The 18,390-nt window shown below is 52.3% G+C and overlaps 1 protein-coding gene across 1 annotated transcript; it reads left to right on the forward strand.

The window, feature by feature from the left end:
- The first annotated feature begins 13,464 nt into the window (after positions 1-13,464).
- On the forward strand, positions 13,465-17,251 carry LOC119094413 (uncharacterized). Its single transcript, XM_037217477.1, has 3 exons — positions 13,465-13,705; positions 16,202-16,363; positions 16,919-17,251. The coding sequence occupies exons 1-3, from the start codon at positions 13,627-13,629 to the stop codon at positions 17,140-17,142; spliced, it is 465 nt and encodes a 154-aa protein (XP_037073372.1). The 5' UTR covers positions 13,465-13,626; the 3' UTR covers positions 17,143-17,251.
- Positions 17,252-18,390: the final 1,139 nt, after the last annotated feature.

Raw genomic sequence — 18,390 nt, forward strand, 5'->3', positions numbered from 1 at the left:
CTAAATCCCGGACATGGTGGTCAAGTACCGCAGCAAAACCGTCGGAGCGTTCATCAACGCCATCACACAGGACGAATCCGATACGCTTTATCGCCTAACACCCAACTTCAAAGAAAGCGTACAGGTGATCATAGCTTTCGAACAGTCCAAGCGGATCAAACGGCTGAAGACGACGCCGTTCTGGACAACCTACCGAGACCACTTCGGGGACCACGATACCAGCACTGCAGATACGCCTGGCTGCATCTGGTTGCCAAGTTATTCCACAGTAACAACATCCAAGTCAGCGAATTCCTGGCGTGGATCGAAATCATCGCAGACAAACACCTCCAGAAAACCAACAACCTGCTGGTCTTCGGACCCACCATGACAAGCAAGACCTTAGTCATGACGTCACTGCTGGACTCAGATGAAGTAACCAGGATGTCCGTGATGAACAACTCTTCGCTGTTCTACCTCGCCCAGCTGACCTCCGCCCACCTCGCCCTGACGGAGAAACTCACCATCTCTGATGTAAACAAGGATGACTTCAACACGCTACTGGGCGGGGAAGCCATGCACGTCGCCGTAAAGTATGAGAACGGCGGCGAGGAGCTCCATCGCACACCGATTTTCGCCACGACCAACAACACACTCGGCGGCTCCTCGCCAACACCGGCAGGAACGCCCTCCAAAGTCGGACCAAAGCCTCGCTAACGCACGAGATAACATCCGCCTGAGACCACCGCGGCGTCAGTCAGCTGTTTACCTCGGCACCTAGGACCTCGGCAACGCCCGCACTAGCGAGGAGTAGTGGCGCATTCTCCAGAGCGATCCAGCACTACGCCGAGCTGTAGCCGATGAATTGTTTGCAAGCGGACTAGACGCACAAGGCTACGATGCGGTTACCTGTCTATTAGTTCCACCAGTTCTATCAGTTATCAGTTCTATAACGCAAATTTCTTTGCGTGGCGCGACGAGCAAGTCGTTGCTGGCTTTCGGAATAGTATATATTTTCTAAGGCCTGGCATGTCGCGACCTGCTCCACCGGCCGTCGAACAAAGGCTCGCGAAACGCCCTCGTGGCGAAGATGCTGTAGAGGCTGGAAACGCTCCGTCTAATAACTTGCATTACGCCTCTAACAATACAAATGTCATCGACATCCTGTGATGTCGTACCGGGCGCCTGCCGACGCATGCTATGACAATAAAAATGTCCATTATCTCACCTTTGAAAAGGTCGACAACTGGAAGCTCTATATACTTCCAATGGCCCAGCTGCGGTGGTACCCGAAATGCGGAAAAGACTGCAAAGGGGAGTTCACATATATTTCGATGGAAGGTCGTTTCTTCTCGGCGGAAAAGCGTTTTTGAATCTACCAAATGTCAAAACAAGCATTTTCATTTCAACTTCGATGACGCAAATTTAGATGGCCAAGACCCGGAAGGAATTGCGTTTCGGGGTAGCTTAGGTCAACCTTTTCGGCCTTTCGCCACCTCCCTCAACCGATGTTAGATCGCGACACCCCTAGGTCTCACATGGAAGTCTCGACGCTCTGACCACAGGTCGCATGTATGCATGTATGTTTGCATGTATTACGTCCATAGGGCCGTCCACAATGGAGCGTGGCTATAACATTGCCGCCTCAAAAGAACAGGAGATCAAAAATATGCAGGCATTAAAAGACACCCATTCGCTGTCTACCAATAGCATTAGCGCTCAGACAGGTGCGCTCTCACCTCCCGCACGAAACGTTGCTGTGCTAGTTGCATCATGTCGACAGGCAGTGCAGTATATAATGCTGGTGGGTGGCTTCCAAAACGTCTCCTACCGACCTCGGTTCTCGGCCTAGGGAGGAATAGGAGTTTATCCTCGCGAGTCGGGCACATGTCGTCATGGGTCGGGCACATGTCGTCATGGGTCGGACCACATGTGTCGCAGTTTAACACACACACCCCCATTAGCATATCAGGCTAGCCGCAACCTTACGAGTCAGGGTGACTAGATAACACAGTAGTATCAGCCTTATTTCTCGGAGAAAAAACAGGGGAATCGAGATATAATTGGGTTAATATTTTAGCAGCATCTATGTGAATAATGCCTCTCGCTTATGCACTGAACAACTCATGTCAGGGTGACTTCATGGAACTCTACCGTGTGTCGAGGCATCATTCATCGGAGTGTCTTGCGTAGGCTAGACACACGATCAAATTTATTTCGTTTACAAGTCACGCTGGCAGCAAAATTTAGAATTTTGGTGATCCTTCAAAGTTTTTTCTGTGTGCCATTGCCATAAGTCGTGAGACAATATCTGACCTGCGTGAGCACTAACACCGTCACCAGAGTTTGATGACGTCATCCGGAAGGCAGTGCCGCGCATGGGGCAGGACTGTCAGCACGCCCATACACCGGCGGATGAGCCCGGGCACGTGTGAATCTCAGAATATGGCGCTGTCAAGGGCGACACCAAGGCTCCTCACCTTCGTACACGGCCGTAGCAAAGCGTCACAAGAAGTAACGGTAAAGGCAGAAAGAGCTCATAAATTTTGACGACTGCCGAAAATGATGAATTGCGTTTTGGTTGCGTTAACCTTAAAGGCATACCAACGGAGCCAGCAGCTGAGTGACGCAAGCGATGCCTTCATGCGGGAGGAGGTCCTGCAATGTCGTCTTTAGGACCGCTCACCAAAGCCTGAGCATCATCTGCATATTGAAAAACAGGAGCCTTTACTCCGTACAAAGACGAGAAAGCTGTGAAAAGAAGCGAGTCCAACGCTGAGCCTTGGAAGACGCCCATGCTGTAGGCAAGCGGCCGTGGCAGTACCCTGCCTCCGGACCCATAATTCAGACACACACTCTGGGTGAGCCCCTGAAGATAGGCGGCGAAACAGCAGGTCTCAACATCGTGCATACGCCGCTTCTGAATCAAGATTTGATGATCAATGACGTCAATGCCTTTAATTAAGTCAATAAGACACAACAGTGGGACCTCCCCTATGAGTGGCGCCAAGACTGTGTTCGGAGACCGACATCAGCGTGGTTTGCGTCAAGTGACAAGGACGGAAACAGTGCTCGGAGGACGCAAGGAAGTGGTTGTAGGATAGGTAGTGATAAAGCTTGCATTGGACGACTCGCTCGATCACTTTGATGATGGCAGGGAGTGATATCGGATAAACATCGGTTGGGTCAGATGGATTACGGGGCCTGAAAAGGGCTTTGATCAGGGAATGTTTCCAAGTGCCGGGCTAATGGACAAGGCACGAGTTGACAAGGTGAAGAATGACGTAACCGATAGCTGGGAAACCGACCTTCGGCACGCGGATACACAAGCCACCTGAACCGCAGGCCGCTGAACTCCACATGCCGAAGACCGTGCGCCCGAGCATCTTCCGAGTAACGGGCTAAACCACAAACGCGCAAGCCCCGACTCGCGGGAGACGTGTCGCGGAACCAAGGACTGGTCCTTGTGCCTCTACCTCGGCGGCGGCACGAGGGTCAGCTGAAACAAAAAGCTCGGTCAGCTGATCAGCTGTCGTGTCTGGCCGGATCGACTGTTTACCCCTCTCCCCAGCTACCACCGTCCTCATGCAACGCCACACTTTACCTGGACCCTGCTCGTTGATCTCCCTTTGGGCCTCACGACGCCGATTTTTGTGGACGGCGAATCGAACGGCACGCTTCAGCTCATGGTATTCGCATGAGTCTCTCCCTGAACGCACCAAAGCAGCCTGGCGGCGGGCCATGAAAACACGAGTGGCGGCGGATATGTGGGGAACAGCGGGGCAACGAATGGTTGGTTTCTTGAGTGGGGAATGGGCGTCAACAGTAGGAAAAAAAACGCGTCAAAAATGCGGTCCACTGATCAGCGACGGCCGAGGCAGAGAAAACTCCCCCCCCCCCCCCCACATACACACCTTTATCAACACAATGAACACAAACGCATGGGGTTAAAAGAAGTGATGTCCATGCGTTTAAGGCAGCGGAATAAAGTAACATTAGGCCGAATTCGAGGTTTCGGAACATTCTCTAGCATACCTCACCTAGAGTGTAAGCGGACTAAAATGACAGACAACTCTACCCACGCAGTGGCAAGGAAATTGGCTGCTCTGAGAACCTCGAGTTGTCTCTGGGCCAGACGATGTTCCCACAAGGGTTCTTCGTGAGTCTGCAGGCGTCCTGGCAGCGCACCTTAACACGCTTTTCCGAAAATATCTGACATCCGTAGGGCTCCCTCAGCAGTGGAAGCTTGGCGAGCTAGCTCCGACCTTTAAGAAACGTAACCGACGGTCCCCAGCGAGCTACCGCCCAGTAAGTCTTACTGCCATTCCCTCCAATATATTCGAATATTTCGTCCGAGATGCACTACTTCATCACTGCACGGATTCTGGGCTTCACCATGCAGCCCAGCATGGGCCTCTCCCAAATCGGTCCTGTATCACCCAGCTATGAGAAGTCATCGAAGATTGGAGCGCCGGGGTAGAGGATGGAGAGCCAGTGGACGGGGTGCACCTGGACTTTAGCAAAGCCTTTGATTCTGCGCCTCATAACCGTCTGCTCTTCAAGCTCCATGCTTACGGTGTGAGGGATGAGGGACAACTTGCTACGCTGGATCAGGGCTTTCCTTACCCACCGGATGCAGAGAGTGCGGGTCCAGGGCTCGAAGTCGGATTGGATCGACGTCGGATTGGCTCGAAGTCGGATTGGATCGACGTCGGATTGGATCGAAGTCGGATTGGATCGGCGTCGCCAGCGGCATCCCGCAAGGATCAGTGCTGGGACCAACGCTATTCATAATGCTCGTGAACGACCTACCAGGACAAGTGCAGAGTTTGGTCAAGATGCTCGCGGATGACACCAAGATCTGCTGTTGTGTCCCGAGGCCCTGACTGACTGAATTCTACAGGTTGACATCGGCGCCCTGGCTAAGTGCCCAAAGGAGTGGCTACTCCCCCTCAGTGCAACAAAGTGCGAAGTAATGTATATTGGGAATTGTATCTCGAGGCTAGCATACATTCTGGACGGCACCGAACTCGCTGTCGAGTCCACCGAGAAGGACCTCGGAATTTTCGTGGATTAACACGCGCTCGGGCGGGCGGGGTCAAATTGACCCCCCCCCCCTCCCAAAGGTCTTTCCAGAATGGTTTTCGAAGGGCGCGGCGTAGCCGCAGCCAAATTTTGCAAAGCTGTAAACAATTGAATAGCAGATCGTTTGGCACCACAATTTGAGGTGCACCTTGTAAGGTCGCTGACCTTTGGCAGGTCAAAGTCAGGCCATGCTTTCAGCGAAGGCAATTTTTAGGGAATCCTTCAGTCTGATCCAACAACGGAGTGTTAGACGAAGCCATACATCTCTGAGATGCTTTCTTAGGCAACACAACAGTTGATTAAGCAAATTACATTGACCCAAGGTCAGGTATGAAGGTCATGCCAAGGTCAAAACCAGCCTGTCTTGTTACTCTGGGGCTTGCTATATGGGATAGTTTCTGGTGCTCATTTCGAGTTTACTGATAGCAGGAACCGCATTATACATCCTCCATGGACTTCTTACAGGTCAGAATAGGCCATTGTCCTAAAATGACCCAGGTTAATATTTTGTTTTAGGAACATACTGCCTAGCGTAATCTTTGTCGCTTAGTCAAATGCAAAACTCAAAGCAATCTTGTATAATTTGGGTCACCTTGACCTTCAAAAGGTCAAATAAGGTCCTTGACCTTGAATGAGAATGTGACCTTTTGCTTAGAAAGGGTTATCTAGGTTCTAGGGGCACTTTAGAGACCAACCTGGAACTTGACCTTGTTCGACCTTGTTTGACCTGAGGGTCATGACCTAGGAACCTGCAACTTTGATCAAAGTGAGTCTACGCACAGGTCAACACACCCTGTAAGTTTGGTGTCTAGCTTTCTTAGCTCCCGAGATCTCAGTGGGGTCAAATTGACCCCCACCCCCACCCACCCCCGCCCCCACAGCCCACCCGAGCGGAGGGCATCTAGCCGGCCACCCGGGCGCGTGTTAAAGGCTCAAGTTCCACGTGCGGACGGCGGAGGCGATCTCCAAGGCTAACCAGATGCTTACGGTCGTGAGGCGCTCTCTTGCCAACATCGATGTTCATACGTTGCTATTGCTCTTCTTAGATTTTAGATCTTAGTACGTCCGTACTTCGATTACGGTAATGTCATATGGGGCCCGTTCGGCAAACTGGACCAGCAGCGGATGGAGCGGGTTCAGCGACGAGCTACCCGTCTTGTCTATGAAGTAAGACACCGGCTATAGATGATATAGACGGCCATGTCTATGAAGTAAGGCACCCTGAAAGGCACCTCACACACCTCCACCTGACACACAGACACCTCCAGTTACCGTCGTCGTAGGGGAGACATGGTTACAGTGTACCAGCTATTTCACGAACGTATGTCGCTGTCGGAACAGGAGTTCCTGACAAGGCACCACTCGGAGGTGACAAGAGGACACGAATGGAAGCTAAGTACGTCTCGAGCAAGGACTGGCGTCGGTAGTAACTCGTTCAGCACGCCGGTCATCAACGGTTGGAACGCCCTTCCACACCCGGTCGTGTCGTCAACCACAACGGTTCAATTCAACAGCTCAAGTCTAAGTTCAAAGTCAAAAGTTCAAGACTAGGCATGTTATGCACTGGACCGACATTATGTATGACTTTCCATACTGAATCTACCTAAAACTTGAGACTTTGGTTACCGGACCCGGAGCCTGACCAGACCGGGACCGACAGGGACAATGGCCTTTTAAAATTCCCGGTCACCATAAGGTAAGGTAAAGTATCGCAACGAGAACGAGTGAAGAATGTCAGTGCTCTAACAAGCTGATTAAGAGAGTAATCTGCCCAAAACTTACAGAAAAGGCCGAAGCCCTGGATAGCGTGGTCCTTCCGCAAATCACAGTTCACATCACCACAGATGACGAGCGAGACTGCCGGTTTGTCAATCAGCACGCGCTGCAGGTGGGTCCCCAGGTCCGTGAAGCCTTCTTGTAGGGTGGCCACTGCGCGTCGGGGCAGACGGTATACCGAGCAGGTAACGAACTGACGTCCTCACTCGAGTTTTTACGCCGCCACCGTGACTCCAGCTTGCTGCCCTGGATCTGAGACGTCAGCAGACGCAGTGCAGTCGACTTGATGCTAGTTTTAGTGATGACAGCGACGCTGCTGTAGCCTCGCTCGTCGGGGCGGTCAGCCCGGCCGCTAGAGTACCTGGGGATCCCCATCAGTCGGCTGGGTGTGACGGGTGGCAGCCACGTCTCAGACAGAAGGACGACGTCGCAGTTCTGAGTTCACGGTTGAGTTCAATGGTGAGTTTCAGGAGCTTGTGCCTTAAGTTTTGTATGTTTAGAGCTCAGATGTGCAGGCCGGAATCGGTCACCTGCCGTCCACCCCTGCGCCCGCTCCGACCGCGGTGCTATGGCCGCCGGCCCCCGCCGCGCGACCGCTGTGACCCGGCGTGTTCACCGGCCGGGAGCGGGAGCGGCTGGCTCGCCGCACCGGCAGCCGCGCCGCACGGCGCCCGAGGCGCTGTGACGTCACCGGTCAAGGCCGGCAGAGCGCGGCCCGGCCGCGGGGTCAGGCCGCGGGGTCGGCTCGCGCGTCGGGTGTTGTCGTCACGCAGCAGGCACTGATCAGGTTCTTGCAGGCCTCGCACGCACGGAAGGCGGGGCTGACTGGATGAGGGACGCAGACAGGCACCAGTACACGGACGACGGCCAGCAGAGTCAGGAAACGGGCCAAGTTACGAGGCATGCTGGGTGTGGGTGGGCACATCACACTCTCGCGTGGAGTTGAAACCCCAGGTCTGCGACGGGCGTTACTACTTGAACATCAGGATCTTGTCGAGAAGAATGCTGGTGGTCGGAGGCAAATCGGGCACGCATCCAAACAGCCCTCTTCGCACTCTCGCATCAAGGAAAAGGCGCGTGGAGTTATCGGCGGGGAGGAGCGAGCAGCGCTCGCGCCCGCGCGTGGCGGGACACCGCGCTGGTCCCCATCCCTTGGCTTTCACATCGGTCCTCATATGTGGTAAGGACTGCAAATATACCCGCCTGCCCATGTGGCCATGTAGCCTGTTCCATGTGACCATGTGGCCTGCTCCATGTGGTATGTGGCCTGCTCTAAGCGGCCCACTCTCCTGTCCTCTCCCACTTGCGTTATGTGTCAGAAGTGGACAGGACGCCACCCAGTTGGTGAGGGTACACCTGGCGAGTGAAAAAATTTTGGTTTGTCAAAACGTCCGACTCGGTCTCAGAGCCTGGTTGTGGTGCCGTTTCCGCAATGGACTTTTTGGGCCTTAAAAGGTGTCTTGAGGGGTTGTAGTAGCGCATGCATTTGGGGGGCACAGGAGCACGTACTCCCTTACGTTCCGAGGGGCTCTTCGGGCCCTTCGGAACCGGTGATCTCCTCACGCTTTGCTCGAGGAGGCCCAAAAAGGGTCAAAGCATCCTTCGGGCCAAAGTTCAAGTGCCCAGTAGGAAGGCTGAAGGGCCCAAAAGGCCCGAAGGATTGACCGTAGGTCACGTTATGAACGCCGCCCACTACTGGGCCTCTGTTCCGGCTAGAGATCATCGGTACCAAACAGTCGGCTCCGTGGTGTTGATCGCGATTTACAATGGCCGTGTTCCCTGAAACCATGAGCGTAACGGACAGGGACCACAGTGCCTAACAAGGGGGCCTGTGTTGGCAAGTGGCAACGGGGCGCAAGGAGCCGTGTCTGAGGGGGGGGGGGACCGAAGAGGGGCCCGAACGACCACTTGGTACCAAAGTTCAAACTCCCGGGACCGGCGCCCCACCCGTAATGTCTTGACCCGAAAAGTCAATTGGAGGGCCTCTATCAGGCATCTCTTATAACGCTCTTTCATCCATATCATAGAAGACCTCGCCAGGCGGCCGAACAGTTGGCTCCGTGTCGGTCCGAGCCCTGAGGAGCCAGTAGGAGCCCAAGCAGGAGCCAGTTCCCAAGCAGAAGCCAGTTCGGGGTCCACTATTTGTAATGTTTCGGGTCCCTGACACAGTGACGGGTTCGTGTGTCGGCCAGGGGCTCGCATTGTCTGACAGGGTATCCTGCTATTGCAAGTGGCCTCGGGTCGGCCAGCAATTGTGTCTGAGGGACACCGAAGATGGGCCTGAAGGACCTCCCCAGACAAGAAATCAGGGGACTTACTGGCGGACTGAGGGGCCTAGGCTGGCTGTAGGTCACCTAAAGGACTCTTGGTCAGGGGCTCACACTGCACAAAAGGGTGTCCTGTGCCAACAAGGAGCCTCGAATCGGCCAGGGGAGCATTTTCTGAACAGGGATGGGGAGGGGGGGGGGCGAATGGGACCCTGAATGCCAAAGGGCCTCTTGCGTTGGTCGGGGCTCTCTGACAATAGAAGGGAACATGACAACTGATGATTGGAGTTGACAGTGAGACAATGGAAATGTTCTGTGTCATTCAGAGTCCCAACACCGAACGATGCCCCCCCCCCCCCAACATAATTCCAGCCATGTGCCCGTTGAAGCGAACTGGGATCTATGTTCAAATTACTGAATCAGTTGCCCCGATCAGGGGTCTTGTTTCATCAACGCGGATTACTGCGTTGAACCTGAACCAACCGCGCCGTTCATAGGGCATCCCGTGTCAGGGAGAGGACCAATGTGATATGATGGACCCCTCTAAAGGTCTCCGGATCGATCATGGGACCCTGCCCCCCTGTCGCCAGAATAACAGCCGGAAGGCACGCTGCGCTGAGAAGGAATGGCTTTTTAGCCCGTGACCAGGAGCGAAGACGTGCTCTTGGTGTTCTTCTCAAGGGGAGACCTGCCCCGGGGAAAATCAAGGGGTCTGAGCAATGTTGACTGCCGACCGTGCTGCCGCCTAGCGGGGCATCGAAACCCTCACTTTCCAGCCAGCGAAGAGAGATGGGGGTGCCACTGAGGACCTGCCCATGCGAAAGGCCAAGGACTTTAGCCGGTACTTTGCTTCCGTCGGTGCGCGCATCGCTGTCGAACTGGCAGTGGACAGTCTTGGCAGTCCCCCCCCCTTCTACCAAGGTCACCGTGCGTGACCTCTGGCAGTGTAAGACCGCGTGCTATGACTTTACCCGAAATATCGTGGGTTACGAACAAACTGTCATCACACAGCGCGGTGGGGCTTGACGGCGTGTCAATGCATGCCTTACGCAAAGTTTTCCCTGCTATCGGACCACATTTGCTTCATCTCGTCAATACTTACATCGCCTCTTGTGTTTTTCCCGATTCTTGGAAGGCTGCCTGTGCCGCATCCCTTTACAAATCTGCCCCTGGTGAGGCCGAAAGTAATTTCAGACCTACATCAATTTTGCCTGTACTGTCCAAAATGTGAAAAGTCGTGTGCATGCATCTGTTGTCCCTCAGCGATCCTCGGTCGACCCTATCTTCTTCAGCATCTTCACGAACGACCTCACGTGTTACCTCCCTCACGGACGTCTAACGTCCTATGCCGATGATACCCAGCTGCTAGACTTCATACCAACCATCTGTTTTAAAATCCCGACAGAAGGAAACCATCCAGGTGATTCAGTCCTACTTCATATGTGACTCCCTTAAAATAAATCCCACCGAAACAAGTCGGCTCCTCCTTGGCACTCCGCAATCCCTGAAAACCTCATCTTTTCACCCAGACATTGTGGGACGCAAAAAAAACGCTTTACCGTCCGTGAAGACGATGACGGATCAAATTCGTCACCACGTTACGCCCGAGATTCGTAAGCTTCTCATCCAGTCCCATGTTTCCCTCACCTTGTGTTGTTTCTCGGTCTTGGCTGGGACTGTATTGTGTCGCCTAAACAGAGTGCGAGTGGTAATACACGTTGGAGGACGGGATCGTCACCGATGCTCATCGGCGATATCCCATGGCGGCGACTGTTCAAACGCTGGGCCGGCGCGGTGCTGGTGACAGTCAACCATTGTAACGGGCCTTCTGCATTCAGGGCCGTTAATGATTCGCGGGACGCGGTGGCGACACATGTTCTTCCCACATACCACTGTGTGCAGGGGTGGCGCCACCAATGTTTGGTAGGGGCTAGGTCGTACAATCATGGCAACATTTGAATTAAGAACGCATGACAAATTACGCGTTTAATACCTGGCGTTTTTGTACATGATCATTGCTATGGAAATTTATGACGTGTCCTGAGTTGCACCATCGTAAGTCATGGGAATGGGAAACCGGGATGGGGCAGGGGCTGAGACCCGCAACTTTCGGAACATTTGGCTCTGGCGCATTGACCGTTGACTGGAAAGAAATAATCCAAACGGTTGTCATCCTCACGCCCTCCAAACGTGGACAGACGTTCGTTGTTCTATGCCGGCGGGAGAAAATTATCGCAGTGTTGTAGCCTCTCCTCAGCACAGTGCATCTAGGCCAGCTGGCCAAATCGTGTAGCAGTGTATGCGTGTGTGTATGTGGAGTGGCAAAGGTTCTGCAGGGGGATATTTCATGCATCTTTATGTCATGGCTACACTACGGCTTGTACGGCCGAGGCCAAAGTTTCTGATTGCTGATCGAAAAATAATAATAAGGAGTAAATCTGGTCATTTAATACGGTGTTAATAAAGCATCCTAACGAGGCGTTGGCTACGGATCAGAGAGTTCACATTTTCATTGCAGGTGTGCACCATCACCACCGTTTATGGTGCGGTCATAAGCGCATCCAAACGTTCCTTGATTTGATGCGTTTAGACTGGCAAAAGCGACTGCGGCATCGGCTAGATTCATTCGATCCAGGCCAGGGCGAGCACATAACATACTGCTGCTGCGTTGACCCTCATGTGTGTCACCATTAAACAAAGCAAGTACTCAGCCCCTGTCGCGCGCTGGAACGGAATTCAGCTGTGACTGAGCAGACGGACAGTGTCATGAAAAGAAGAGCAAGTTTGACGACTCCAGGGATGGGTTCCCACGCATTTTGCTTTACCTTGCGAAGAACGGACAGGGAAAGAGATGCAAATATACCCACCAGGGGCGATATCGTCCCCTTGACAAATGGGAAGGGTCGATTCTCCCTTGCTCCTCTGGTGGCGCTGTCACTGGGAGTCTCCGTATGATTGGAATGCGTGGCATCCGCGCGACCTGGAATAAGAATGATACGTGCTTGAAAAGAACGAGAAATGAATAAAATCGGGCCTATCCAGTTTACATGAGTGATTTGTACGGGTTACATGGTGCCCCGTTACATTGCGATGGACTTCCGATGAGGCGCATTTAAGTTGTATGTTTTCATGCGTAGTACGCGCTGAAAAACAATAGCCGGCCTGTGGGGGACATTTGTGACCCCTTAAAGATTTCCCATCTTGCCGTAAAGTTGAAGCGACGCAATGCCTCCGACATTTTCAGTGTCATTCCTTCTCGCGCGTAGCTTAAGTCTTTCTCCTTGAGTAAACAGCCTTGGCTCAGGGCGCTAAGCTCCCATTTGCACCATCCTTGGCTGCCTGCCAGAATTTCTTTGAATATTGTATGGATGTTGTCCGCAATTGTAAACGCCATTGCATTTGAGGTCATTGGCCGAGGTCAGATTATTTGAAATAAGTTCAGAAACATTACTTGCCACTTTAAGATATTGAGATTACATTTAGTATTTTATCTAAATTATTTGATTTAACTTCTGAAAGATATTTCAGAAACCGTAAGATTTAAAGCGTATTACGAATGCGTATAATTGCCGGTGATGCAGAAAATACGGGCCCAGTCGCTGGGCGGCCATACTCTGCGGTTGGTTTTTGACATTCCGGACAGTGACTGTCGGAATATTCACTGAAAACCATCCCAAAACAGATAAGTGTGCATTTAGCACCTAACGGGACACTTCGGCAATATTTACCAGGTCCATCCACACCTAAAAAAGCTATGACGGTTCTAACTTTTAGACTTTTAGGCTCATCTCGGCCATCGCGGTGAGTTGCTTTTAAATTCAAAATTGTCCCGTGCTCAAAACCGAAAAAGCTTAAAACTTCGCGTGCACTTGCCAAAAAAGATGCCTCCTAAACCAGAAAAGGACCAAGAAAAAACAGGTCATCATAGAACCCAGAAACCGGGTCCCTTAAGTTCCCAAAATTTCTTCTGAGTCTGATTTATTCCTCTTTAGCTCAGTTAAGGGGCCCTCTTGATCGGACTTTTGGGGCTTTACGTCTAGACATAATGTCTTTAGTTGAGGAAAAGGAGTCTCCCGAAAATTGTACGGTAAAACAAGCTTTTGTCCCTGTCGTCAGGCAGGGGACAAAGGCAGGCAGGGAGGCAAATGCACCTTCTGCTCCCCTTGCTGCACCACCCTGTCTGTTTATGCACCGCAGCAAACATTTGTTTGCGAAGCTAGATTTCTCATGCTTATACGGCTATCACAATATTACAGTAGTTTAGCCCCACTTCAGTGTGCTATACCATCATCCTTACACATCTGAGGCATATCATACACAGTTGAGACATAGCATTTCGAATCCGTTGGGCGTGTCAGCGGGCGTGTTTGTGTGTGAACGGGTCACGATTGGCCTGTGCGGGTTATGTTTGGATTACATTAGTTTCGTAATTTAACAATTCACGCGCCATTTTATGTTGGCTTCATCATCAGTTTGATGCGTTTATTTCACCCTCTGCTGTAGACATACCTGCATCATAATGCAGCCTCTGCTTGTGAGAGTCATCAGCGCGGTTACTCTGGTGTTTATCCTGATGCAAATATTTTACCCAGGATTTGGTAAGTCCAACTGTCATGGGCTTCTACGGCTTGCTTTAGTTATTAAGAATTACTTCAGGATTATTCACACTGCATGCCCCAGGGGAGCATGTTAATAATACGGCATCCAAGTCAACATCTAAGTTTGACAGGTCTTCCAAGTGGTTGTGTGTCCTATGCACATTTGGAAACAGTGCATTGGATTTCGTTTTTATCTAGATTTTTTCATACCTAGTGGATTAATGTGGTGAACATAGGTCAAGATACATAAAAAGTTAATGACTGCTTTGCTCATAATGCTAGCTCACATAGTAGCTTTGCTTGTGATTCCTTTTGCACTCTTGTATGCTTCATACTGGCTCATGATATCTAGGAAATGTCTTCTCCTGGTTATATCTTAGTGGTTTGCACATTAATCATGCTGCATGTTGGTATGGTGCTGTTTCTCACCTACAGCTCAATAGCTGAAACCAGGCTGTCAAGCACATGTGTGAGTCTGGCTGCCTGTCATCTTTTTTGTCTCTTTATGCTTTCACTTTTTGTTGCCTTGGTTGCATTGTTAGCAATTTCCAAAGTTTGGCACCAGCAGGTACTGATTAATGAGAGATGGATTTCATAGTGTTGTGAGTACTTTGGGTATGTTTGAATATTTCTAAAGATATTAAGTTTTTGTTGTCATGGCTCCTTTGATCTAATCTGATGTGAACATCATGCATGGGAAGATCTGATGTTAAACAGCTGTGTTGAAGATGAAGGTAGCCCTAGCAGCATGAGGCTGTGCAATGAGTGGAAACATGAACTCTATTGTCTTGCATTTTGTCTTGGGTTGAATCAGGTTAAAAATGGTTGGCTGAACGCTGATTATCATTTTTGCCATTTGAAATATGTGATCTGTTCAGTGGCGTGTTCAGCACCATGTTGAAGATAGTGCAGATATCTTGCCTTTCAGGGGGCTCTATGAATTATTTTGAAACTTTAGGATGTGATGTTGCTGTTTGAAAGCTGTAGACTGGTGAATCACCCTTCAGCCCGGAATGTAAGTTAATCTGGTTACAAGGCTTAAATAGATGTAATGATAAGATAACTTGTGCTTGTTATTGTGCATTGGAAATTTTGCCCTCCAAAGTTGAGGCAGGGATGAATGAAGAGGTGTGCACTGCTAGATTTACAGAATTAATGCAGGTCTTATTGAAGCATACTAAAATGATGCAAATTGAGGAGTAGTGTCTTAACTATAATTAATGTGGGGACTGGAATTTTGCACTTTTATTTGTTCCTTAATAACCATTCTGGTTCTTACCTTTGTGAACAGATGTGCTGAATAAATCAGGTAGAAAAAGGAAATTTACCACCCCTTTTTGCCAATCTGATTTTATATGTATGAGGTACCAGATCATTCTGAAAAGGGTGGACATTTCTGCCTCTGTGTGAACAGTGGTCAGTGGCAAAATTGTGGATACCAGATTGTGTTGGTTCTGTGTGCACTTAACACAGGATGTGATAACATACCATAGCAGTATAGCAAAACATCACATAACAGGGCATGATTACATTACAGGCAGCACAATCAAGGTCTGAGGCTCCCATGGTTTGAGAAGGAATGACTACAAGGTGCTAACTGTTGGCATCAAATAATGTCTTTTTACATTGAAATGGTGTCTGTGCCACATGAGTATTGGTGTGTTAAACATAACCAGACACAGTTATCCCTGTGAACTCCACTGACACTCAGTGTGGGCTTCACAAGTTCTCTCTCAGCATTGGCAGATGTCCTTCTTTACCACTCCTGGCTGTTGGGACTTGGTGACTGAGCTGCTTGTAGGTGGTGCTGCGTTGCCAATGACTCCAGTCCGACCAAGGCCTGGTTGTGTACCTTGTCATTAAGTTTTTTTTTTCCAAGCCACCCTTTGAGCTGTCCATGTGTGATCTGTGAGATTTTCCTCTGATGTGGCAATCTTGTCAGCCATCCTGTGGGGTGACCTGCTATTTGGGGTGACGTGGGATGGGATGTCCTGAGATGTCCGGAGCGCTCCACCCCCCCCCCCCCCCTTCCATCACCGGGGATCGCAACACGACACTGGTGATGTGCAACATTGTTGCAGGCAAACTCCTGGGGTGGGAGAAACTGCTCAACAATACCAGTGCGAGTGTCAGTGAATGCGTGTGATGTGTGCATGAGCCAGGCTGCTGGCAGAGCAGAGGTGCAGGGTTAGAGAGGGAGAGGAGCCTGGGCCCCCTCTTAGGCCTACATTTCTAACTTAAGCGTCATAAGTGGCACCTTCGATCCCATTATGATGCATGCTCACTGAGTTCTGCCCCGCCCCCCCCCCCCACACCATAAGCCGTTCCTGGCTGCTCCCTGCGACCGACCGCTTCCCCGCGTCGACCAGCGCTGCGTTGTCACAAGGAGCGGCGGGCCCTCATCAGTGCGCCCTAAAGGGTGCACGCCTGATCATCACATGGCCGTGGTGCCATACATGAGCTGCTCGGCAGCGTCACCGCCGTCTCCGCCGGCAGTGACGGGCATCCAGTGCTGGAAGTGCAACTCGCGAGAGGACCCCGGCTGCGGCGACCCGTTCGAGAATAACACCTACTATAAGGTCGACTGCGACAAGCAGGACGACCGCAAGCACCTGCCCGGCGTCAAGGCCACCATGTGCCGCAAGATCCGGCAGAAGGGTCAGTGTCCGGGGTCGCCGCTAGCCGGCGCCACCGTCGCCGTGAACGGCCGGCAGCTGGTGCAGAGCGTACGCTCCTGCGGCGCGGGAGAGCCTCCCACCGGCATGGCGGGGGTGGCGGCCGCGCTGCTGGCAGTGGTGTTATGACGTTTTGTGCCGCAGACTCGTGGGTAACAGAATGCAAGCTTGCGCGATCCATGGTTGCAACAGTGTGTCGTTCCCGTCACTGAAACAGCGCACCAGCTTAAGCGACGCGGATACATTTGAGGACACGGTAAATTGACGCTCGCTTTGCTGTAAATTAGTGTGCATACTGGGCGCCGTTCACGAGTCTTAAGCATCGGCGGGTCAGTGTGGGGTCAGACGCGTCGCACGCGACACCCAGTTATGTGCACCGTTTGAGAGGCACGGACGCTCGGTCATTTGCTGAGGTATGTGGGGCTTCTCAAGAATATCTAAGCTTACGTATGCGGGCGCCCTCTCGTCGGCCCTGCCGATTCTGAACGTCGCGCTGAGATTCTGATCGTTGCCTCCGCTGACCCGCCCCCATCGGCAGTGAACGGCAACTGGCGTGTGATCCGGGACTGCGCGCGGGTCGGCGAGCCCGGCATCGGCGGTGACGAGCGCTTCTGCCTGCACACGATGGGCACCTTCGACATCTACGCCGAAGTCTGCACGTGCGCGCGCAAGGACGGCTGCAACGGCGCCTCCCGGCCCGCCGCCGCCGCCGCCGTAGCCGCGCTGGCGGCGCTCACCGTCGCTCTCGCTGGCGCCCGATAGATGGCGCGAAGGTCATGCCCGGTGTCCAGCGCGGTATAGATGGCGCTGCAGACGTCCGACTCGTGTGTCGGACGTCCTACTCTGAAGCCGGGTAACGTCGCGTTCCGCCCCTCCCGCCGCCCCCCCCCCCCCCCCCCCCCCCCCTCCTGCCATGGGTAGTGACGAGACCGTGGTCGGCCTGCATTGCGAGGTGTCGCTGGCCGACTCTGTGGAACGTCTCCCGTCCTCCGATGATCCGTCCATGCGCCGCGCCCGCCGCGGCAGCGTTCGCAGCTGCGCCGTCTCGCATCAGAGCTGTGTGTGGACTGATGAGATGAACCCGTCTTTTTTACTGGAGAAACGTGTGCCGCGATTTTAGCGCTGTTGTGGTCGTCCGTTCATCACGTGAGTCATCACCTGCGCCTGATTTGGCAGGCGTCTCCGGCGTGGGGCTGCCACACCGACGGCAGGCGACCCAGCCCAGACCCATTCCAGCTAGTGGACCATGTATAGATCGCTGCGTAGGGCTCATCATGCATCATACGGAACTAATCTAACGTTGAATCTCGTTTGTACGCTGCACATTCCGTGCGGCATTTTGAGCCGGGTCGGATGCCCTGTCCGACGGACGGTTCCGTCGTGTCCCGGCCTCGCGTGGCCTTAAGCCCTCCGGCGTGCTGAGGCGCGCGTGGCTAGTACGAACAGCGCACCCTGTTACTTGGCAATGTCACCTGTTGTATCGGCAGAGTTGTGGCCTTTCTCGCCGCCAAGTGTTATGCCACGAGCAGGGCATGTCCTGTGTGCCTCAACGAAATACATATTCCGCCCATTGTGCGCGCGGGGGCTGTGATGCGTGCAATGCACCCCTGCCGTGGCCGATAGGGTGTCTCGCTGCGGCTGGTGCTGCGAAAGCGGCTCCCAACGAGACTGCTACGACACGGATGCTAGCTGACACGACACCCGCGGTTGAAATGTTAACGGCAGTGGAAGTTCCCTCTCCGAGGAAATGACGCTAAAGATTTCTTCATCGGACAACTGCTACACGATGAAACGTCGGAGGGTCTTAAGCTAAAACAAAAACCTCAAAACTTCCAAGGAGGAAACTTCAAGGTCATTGTTTTTACACGGTAAAACCACCGGCGAAATTACGTAAGCTGTTACGTGTATTTGCGAAGAACATTATGCATAAAGATAAGGGAATAGTGAAAGCCTTATTTCTTGTAGAACAACCAGGAGAATGGAGAGAAAGATAAGAAGTTAATATTTCGG

This window comes from Pollicipes pollicipes, unplaced genomic scaffold, assembly GCF_011947565.3.
Source record: "Pollicipes pollicipes isolate AB1234 unplaced genomic scaffold, Ppol_2.1 Scaffold_1600;HRSCAF=1878_pilon_pilon_pilon, whole genome shotgun sequence".
Classification (NCBI taxonomy): domain Eukaryota; kingdom Metazoa; phylum Arthropoda; class Thecostraca; order Pollicipedomorpha; family Pollicipedidae; genus Pollicipes; species Pollicipes pollicipes.

Excerpts from the sequence above, each read along its gene's own strand:
- LOC119094413 (XM_037217477.1), top strand. The coding sequence starts at position 13,627 with ATGCAGCCTCTGCTTGTGAGAGTCATCAGCGCGGTTACTCTGGTGTTT. Across the intron at positions 13,706-16,201 it reads AATATTTTACCCAGGATTTG|TGACGGGCATCCAGTGCTGG; the intron begins GTAAGTCCAACT and ends CTCCGCCGGCAG. Across the intron at positions 16,364-16,918 it reads CCGCAAGATCCGGCAGAAGG|TGAACGGCAACTGGCGTGTG; the intron begins GTCAGTGTCCGG and ends CCCCATCGGCAG.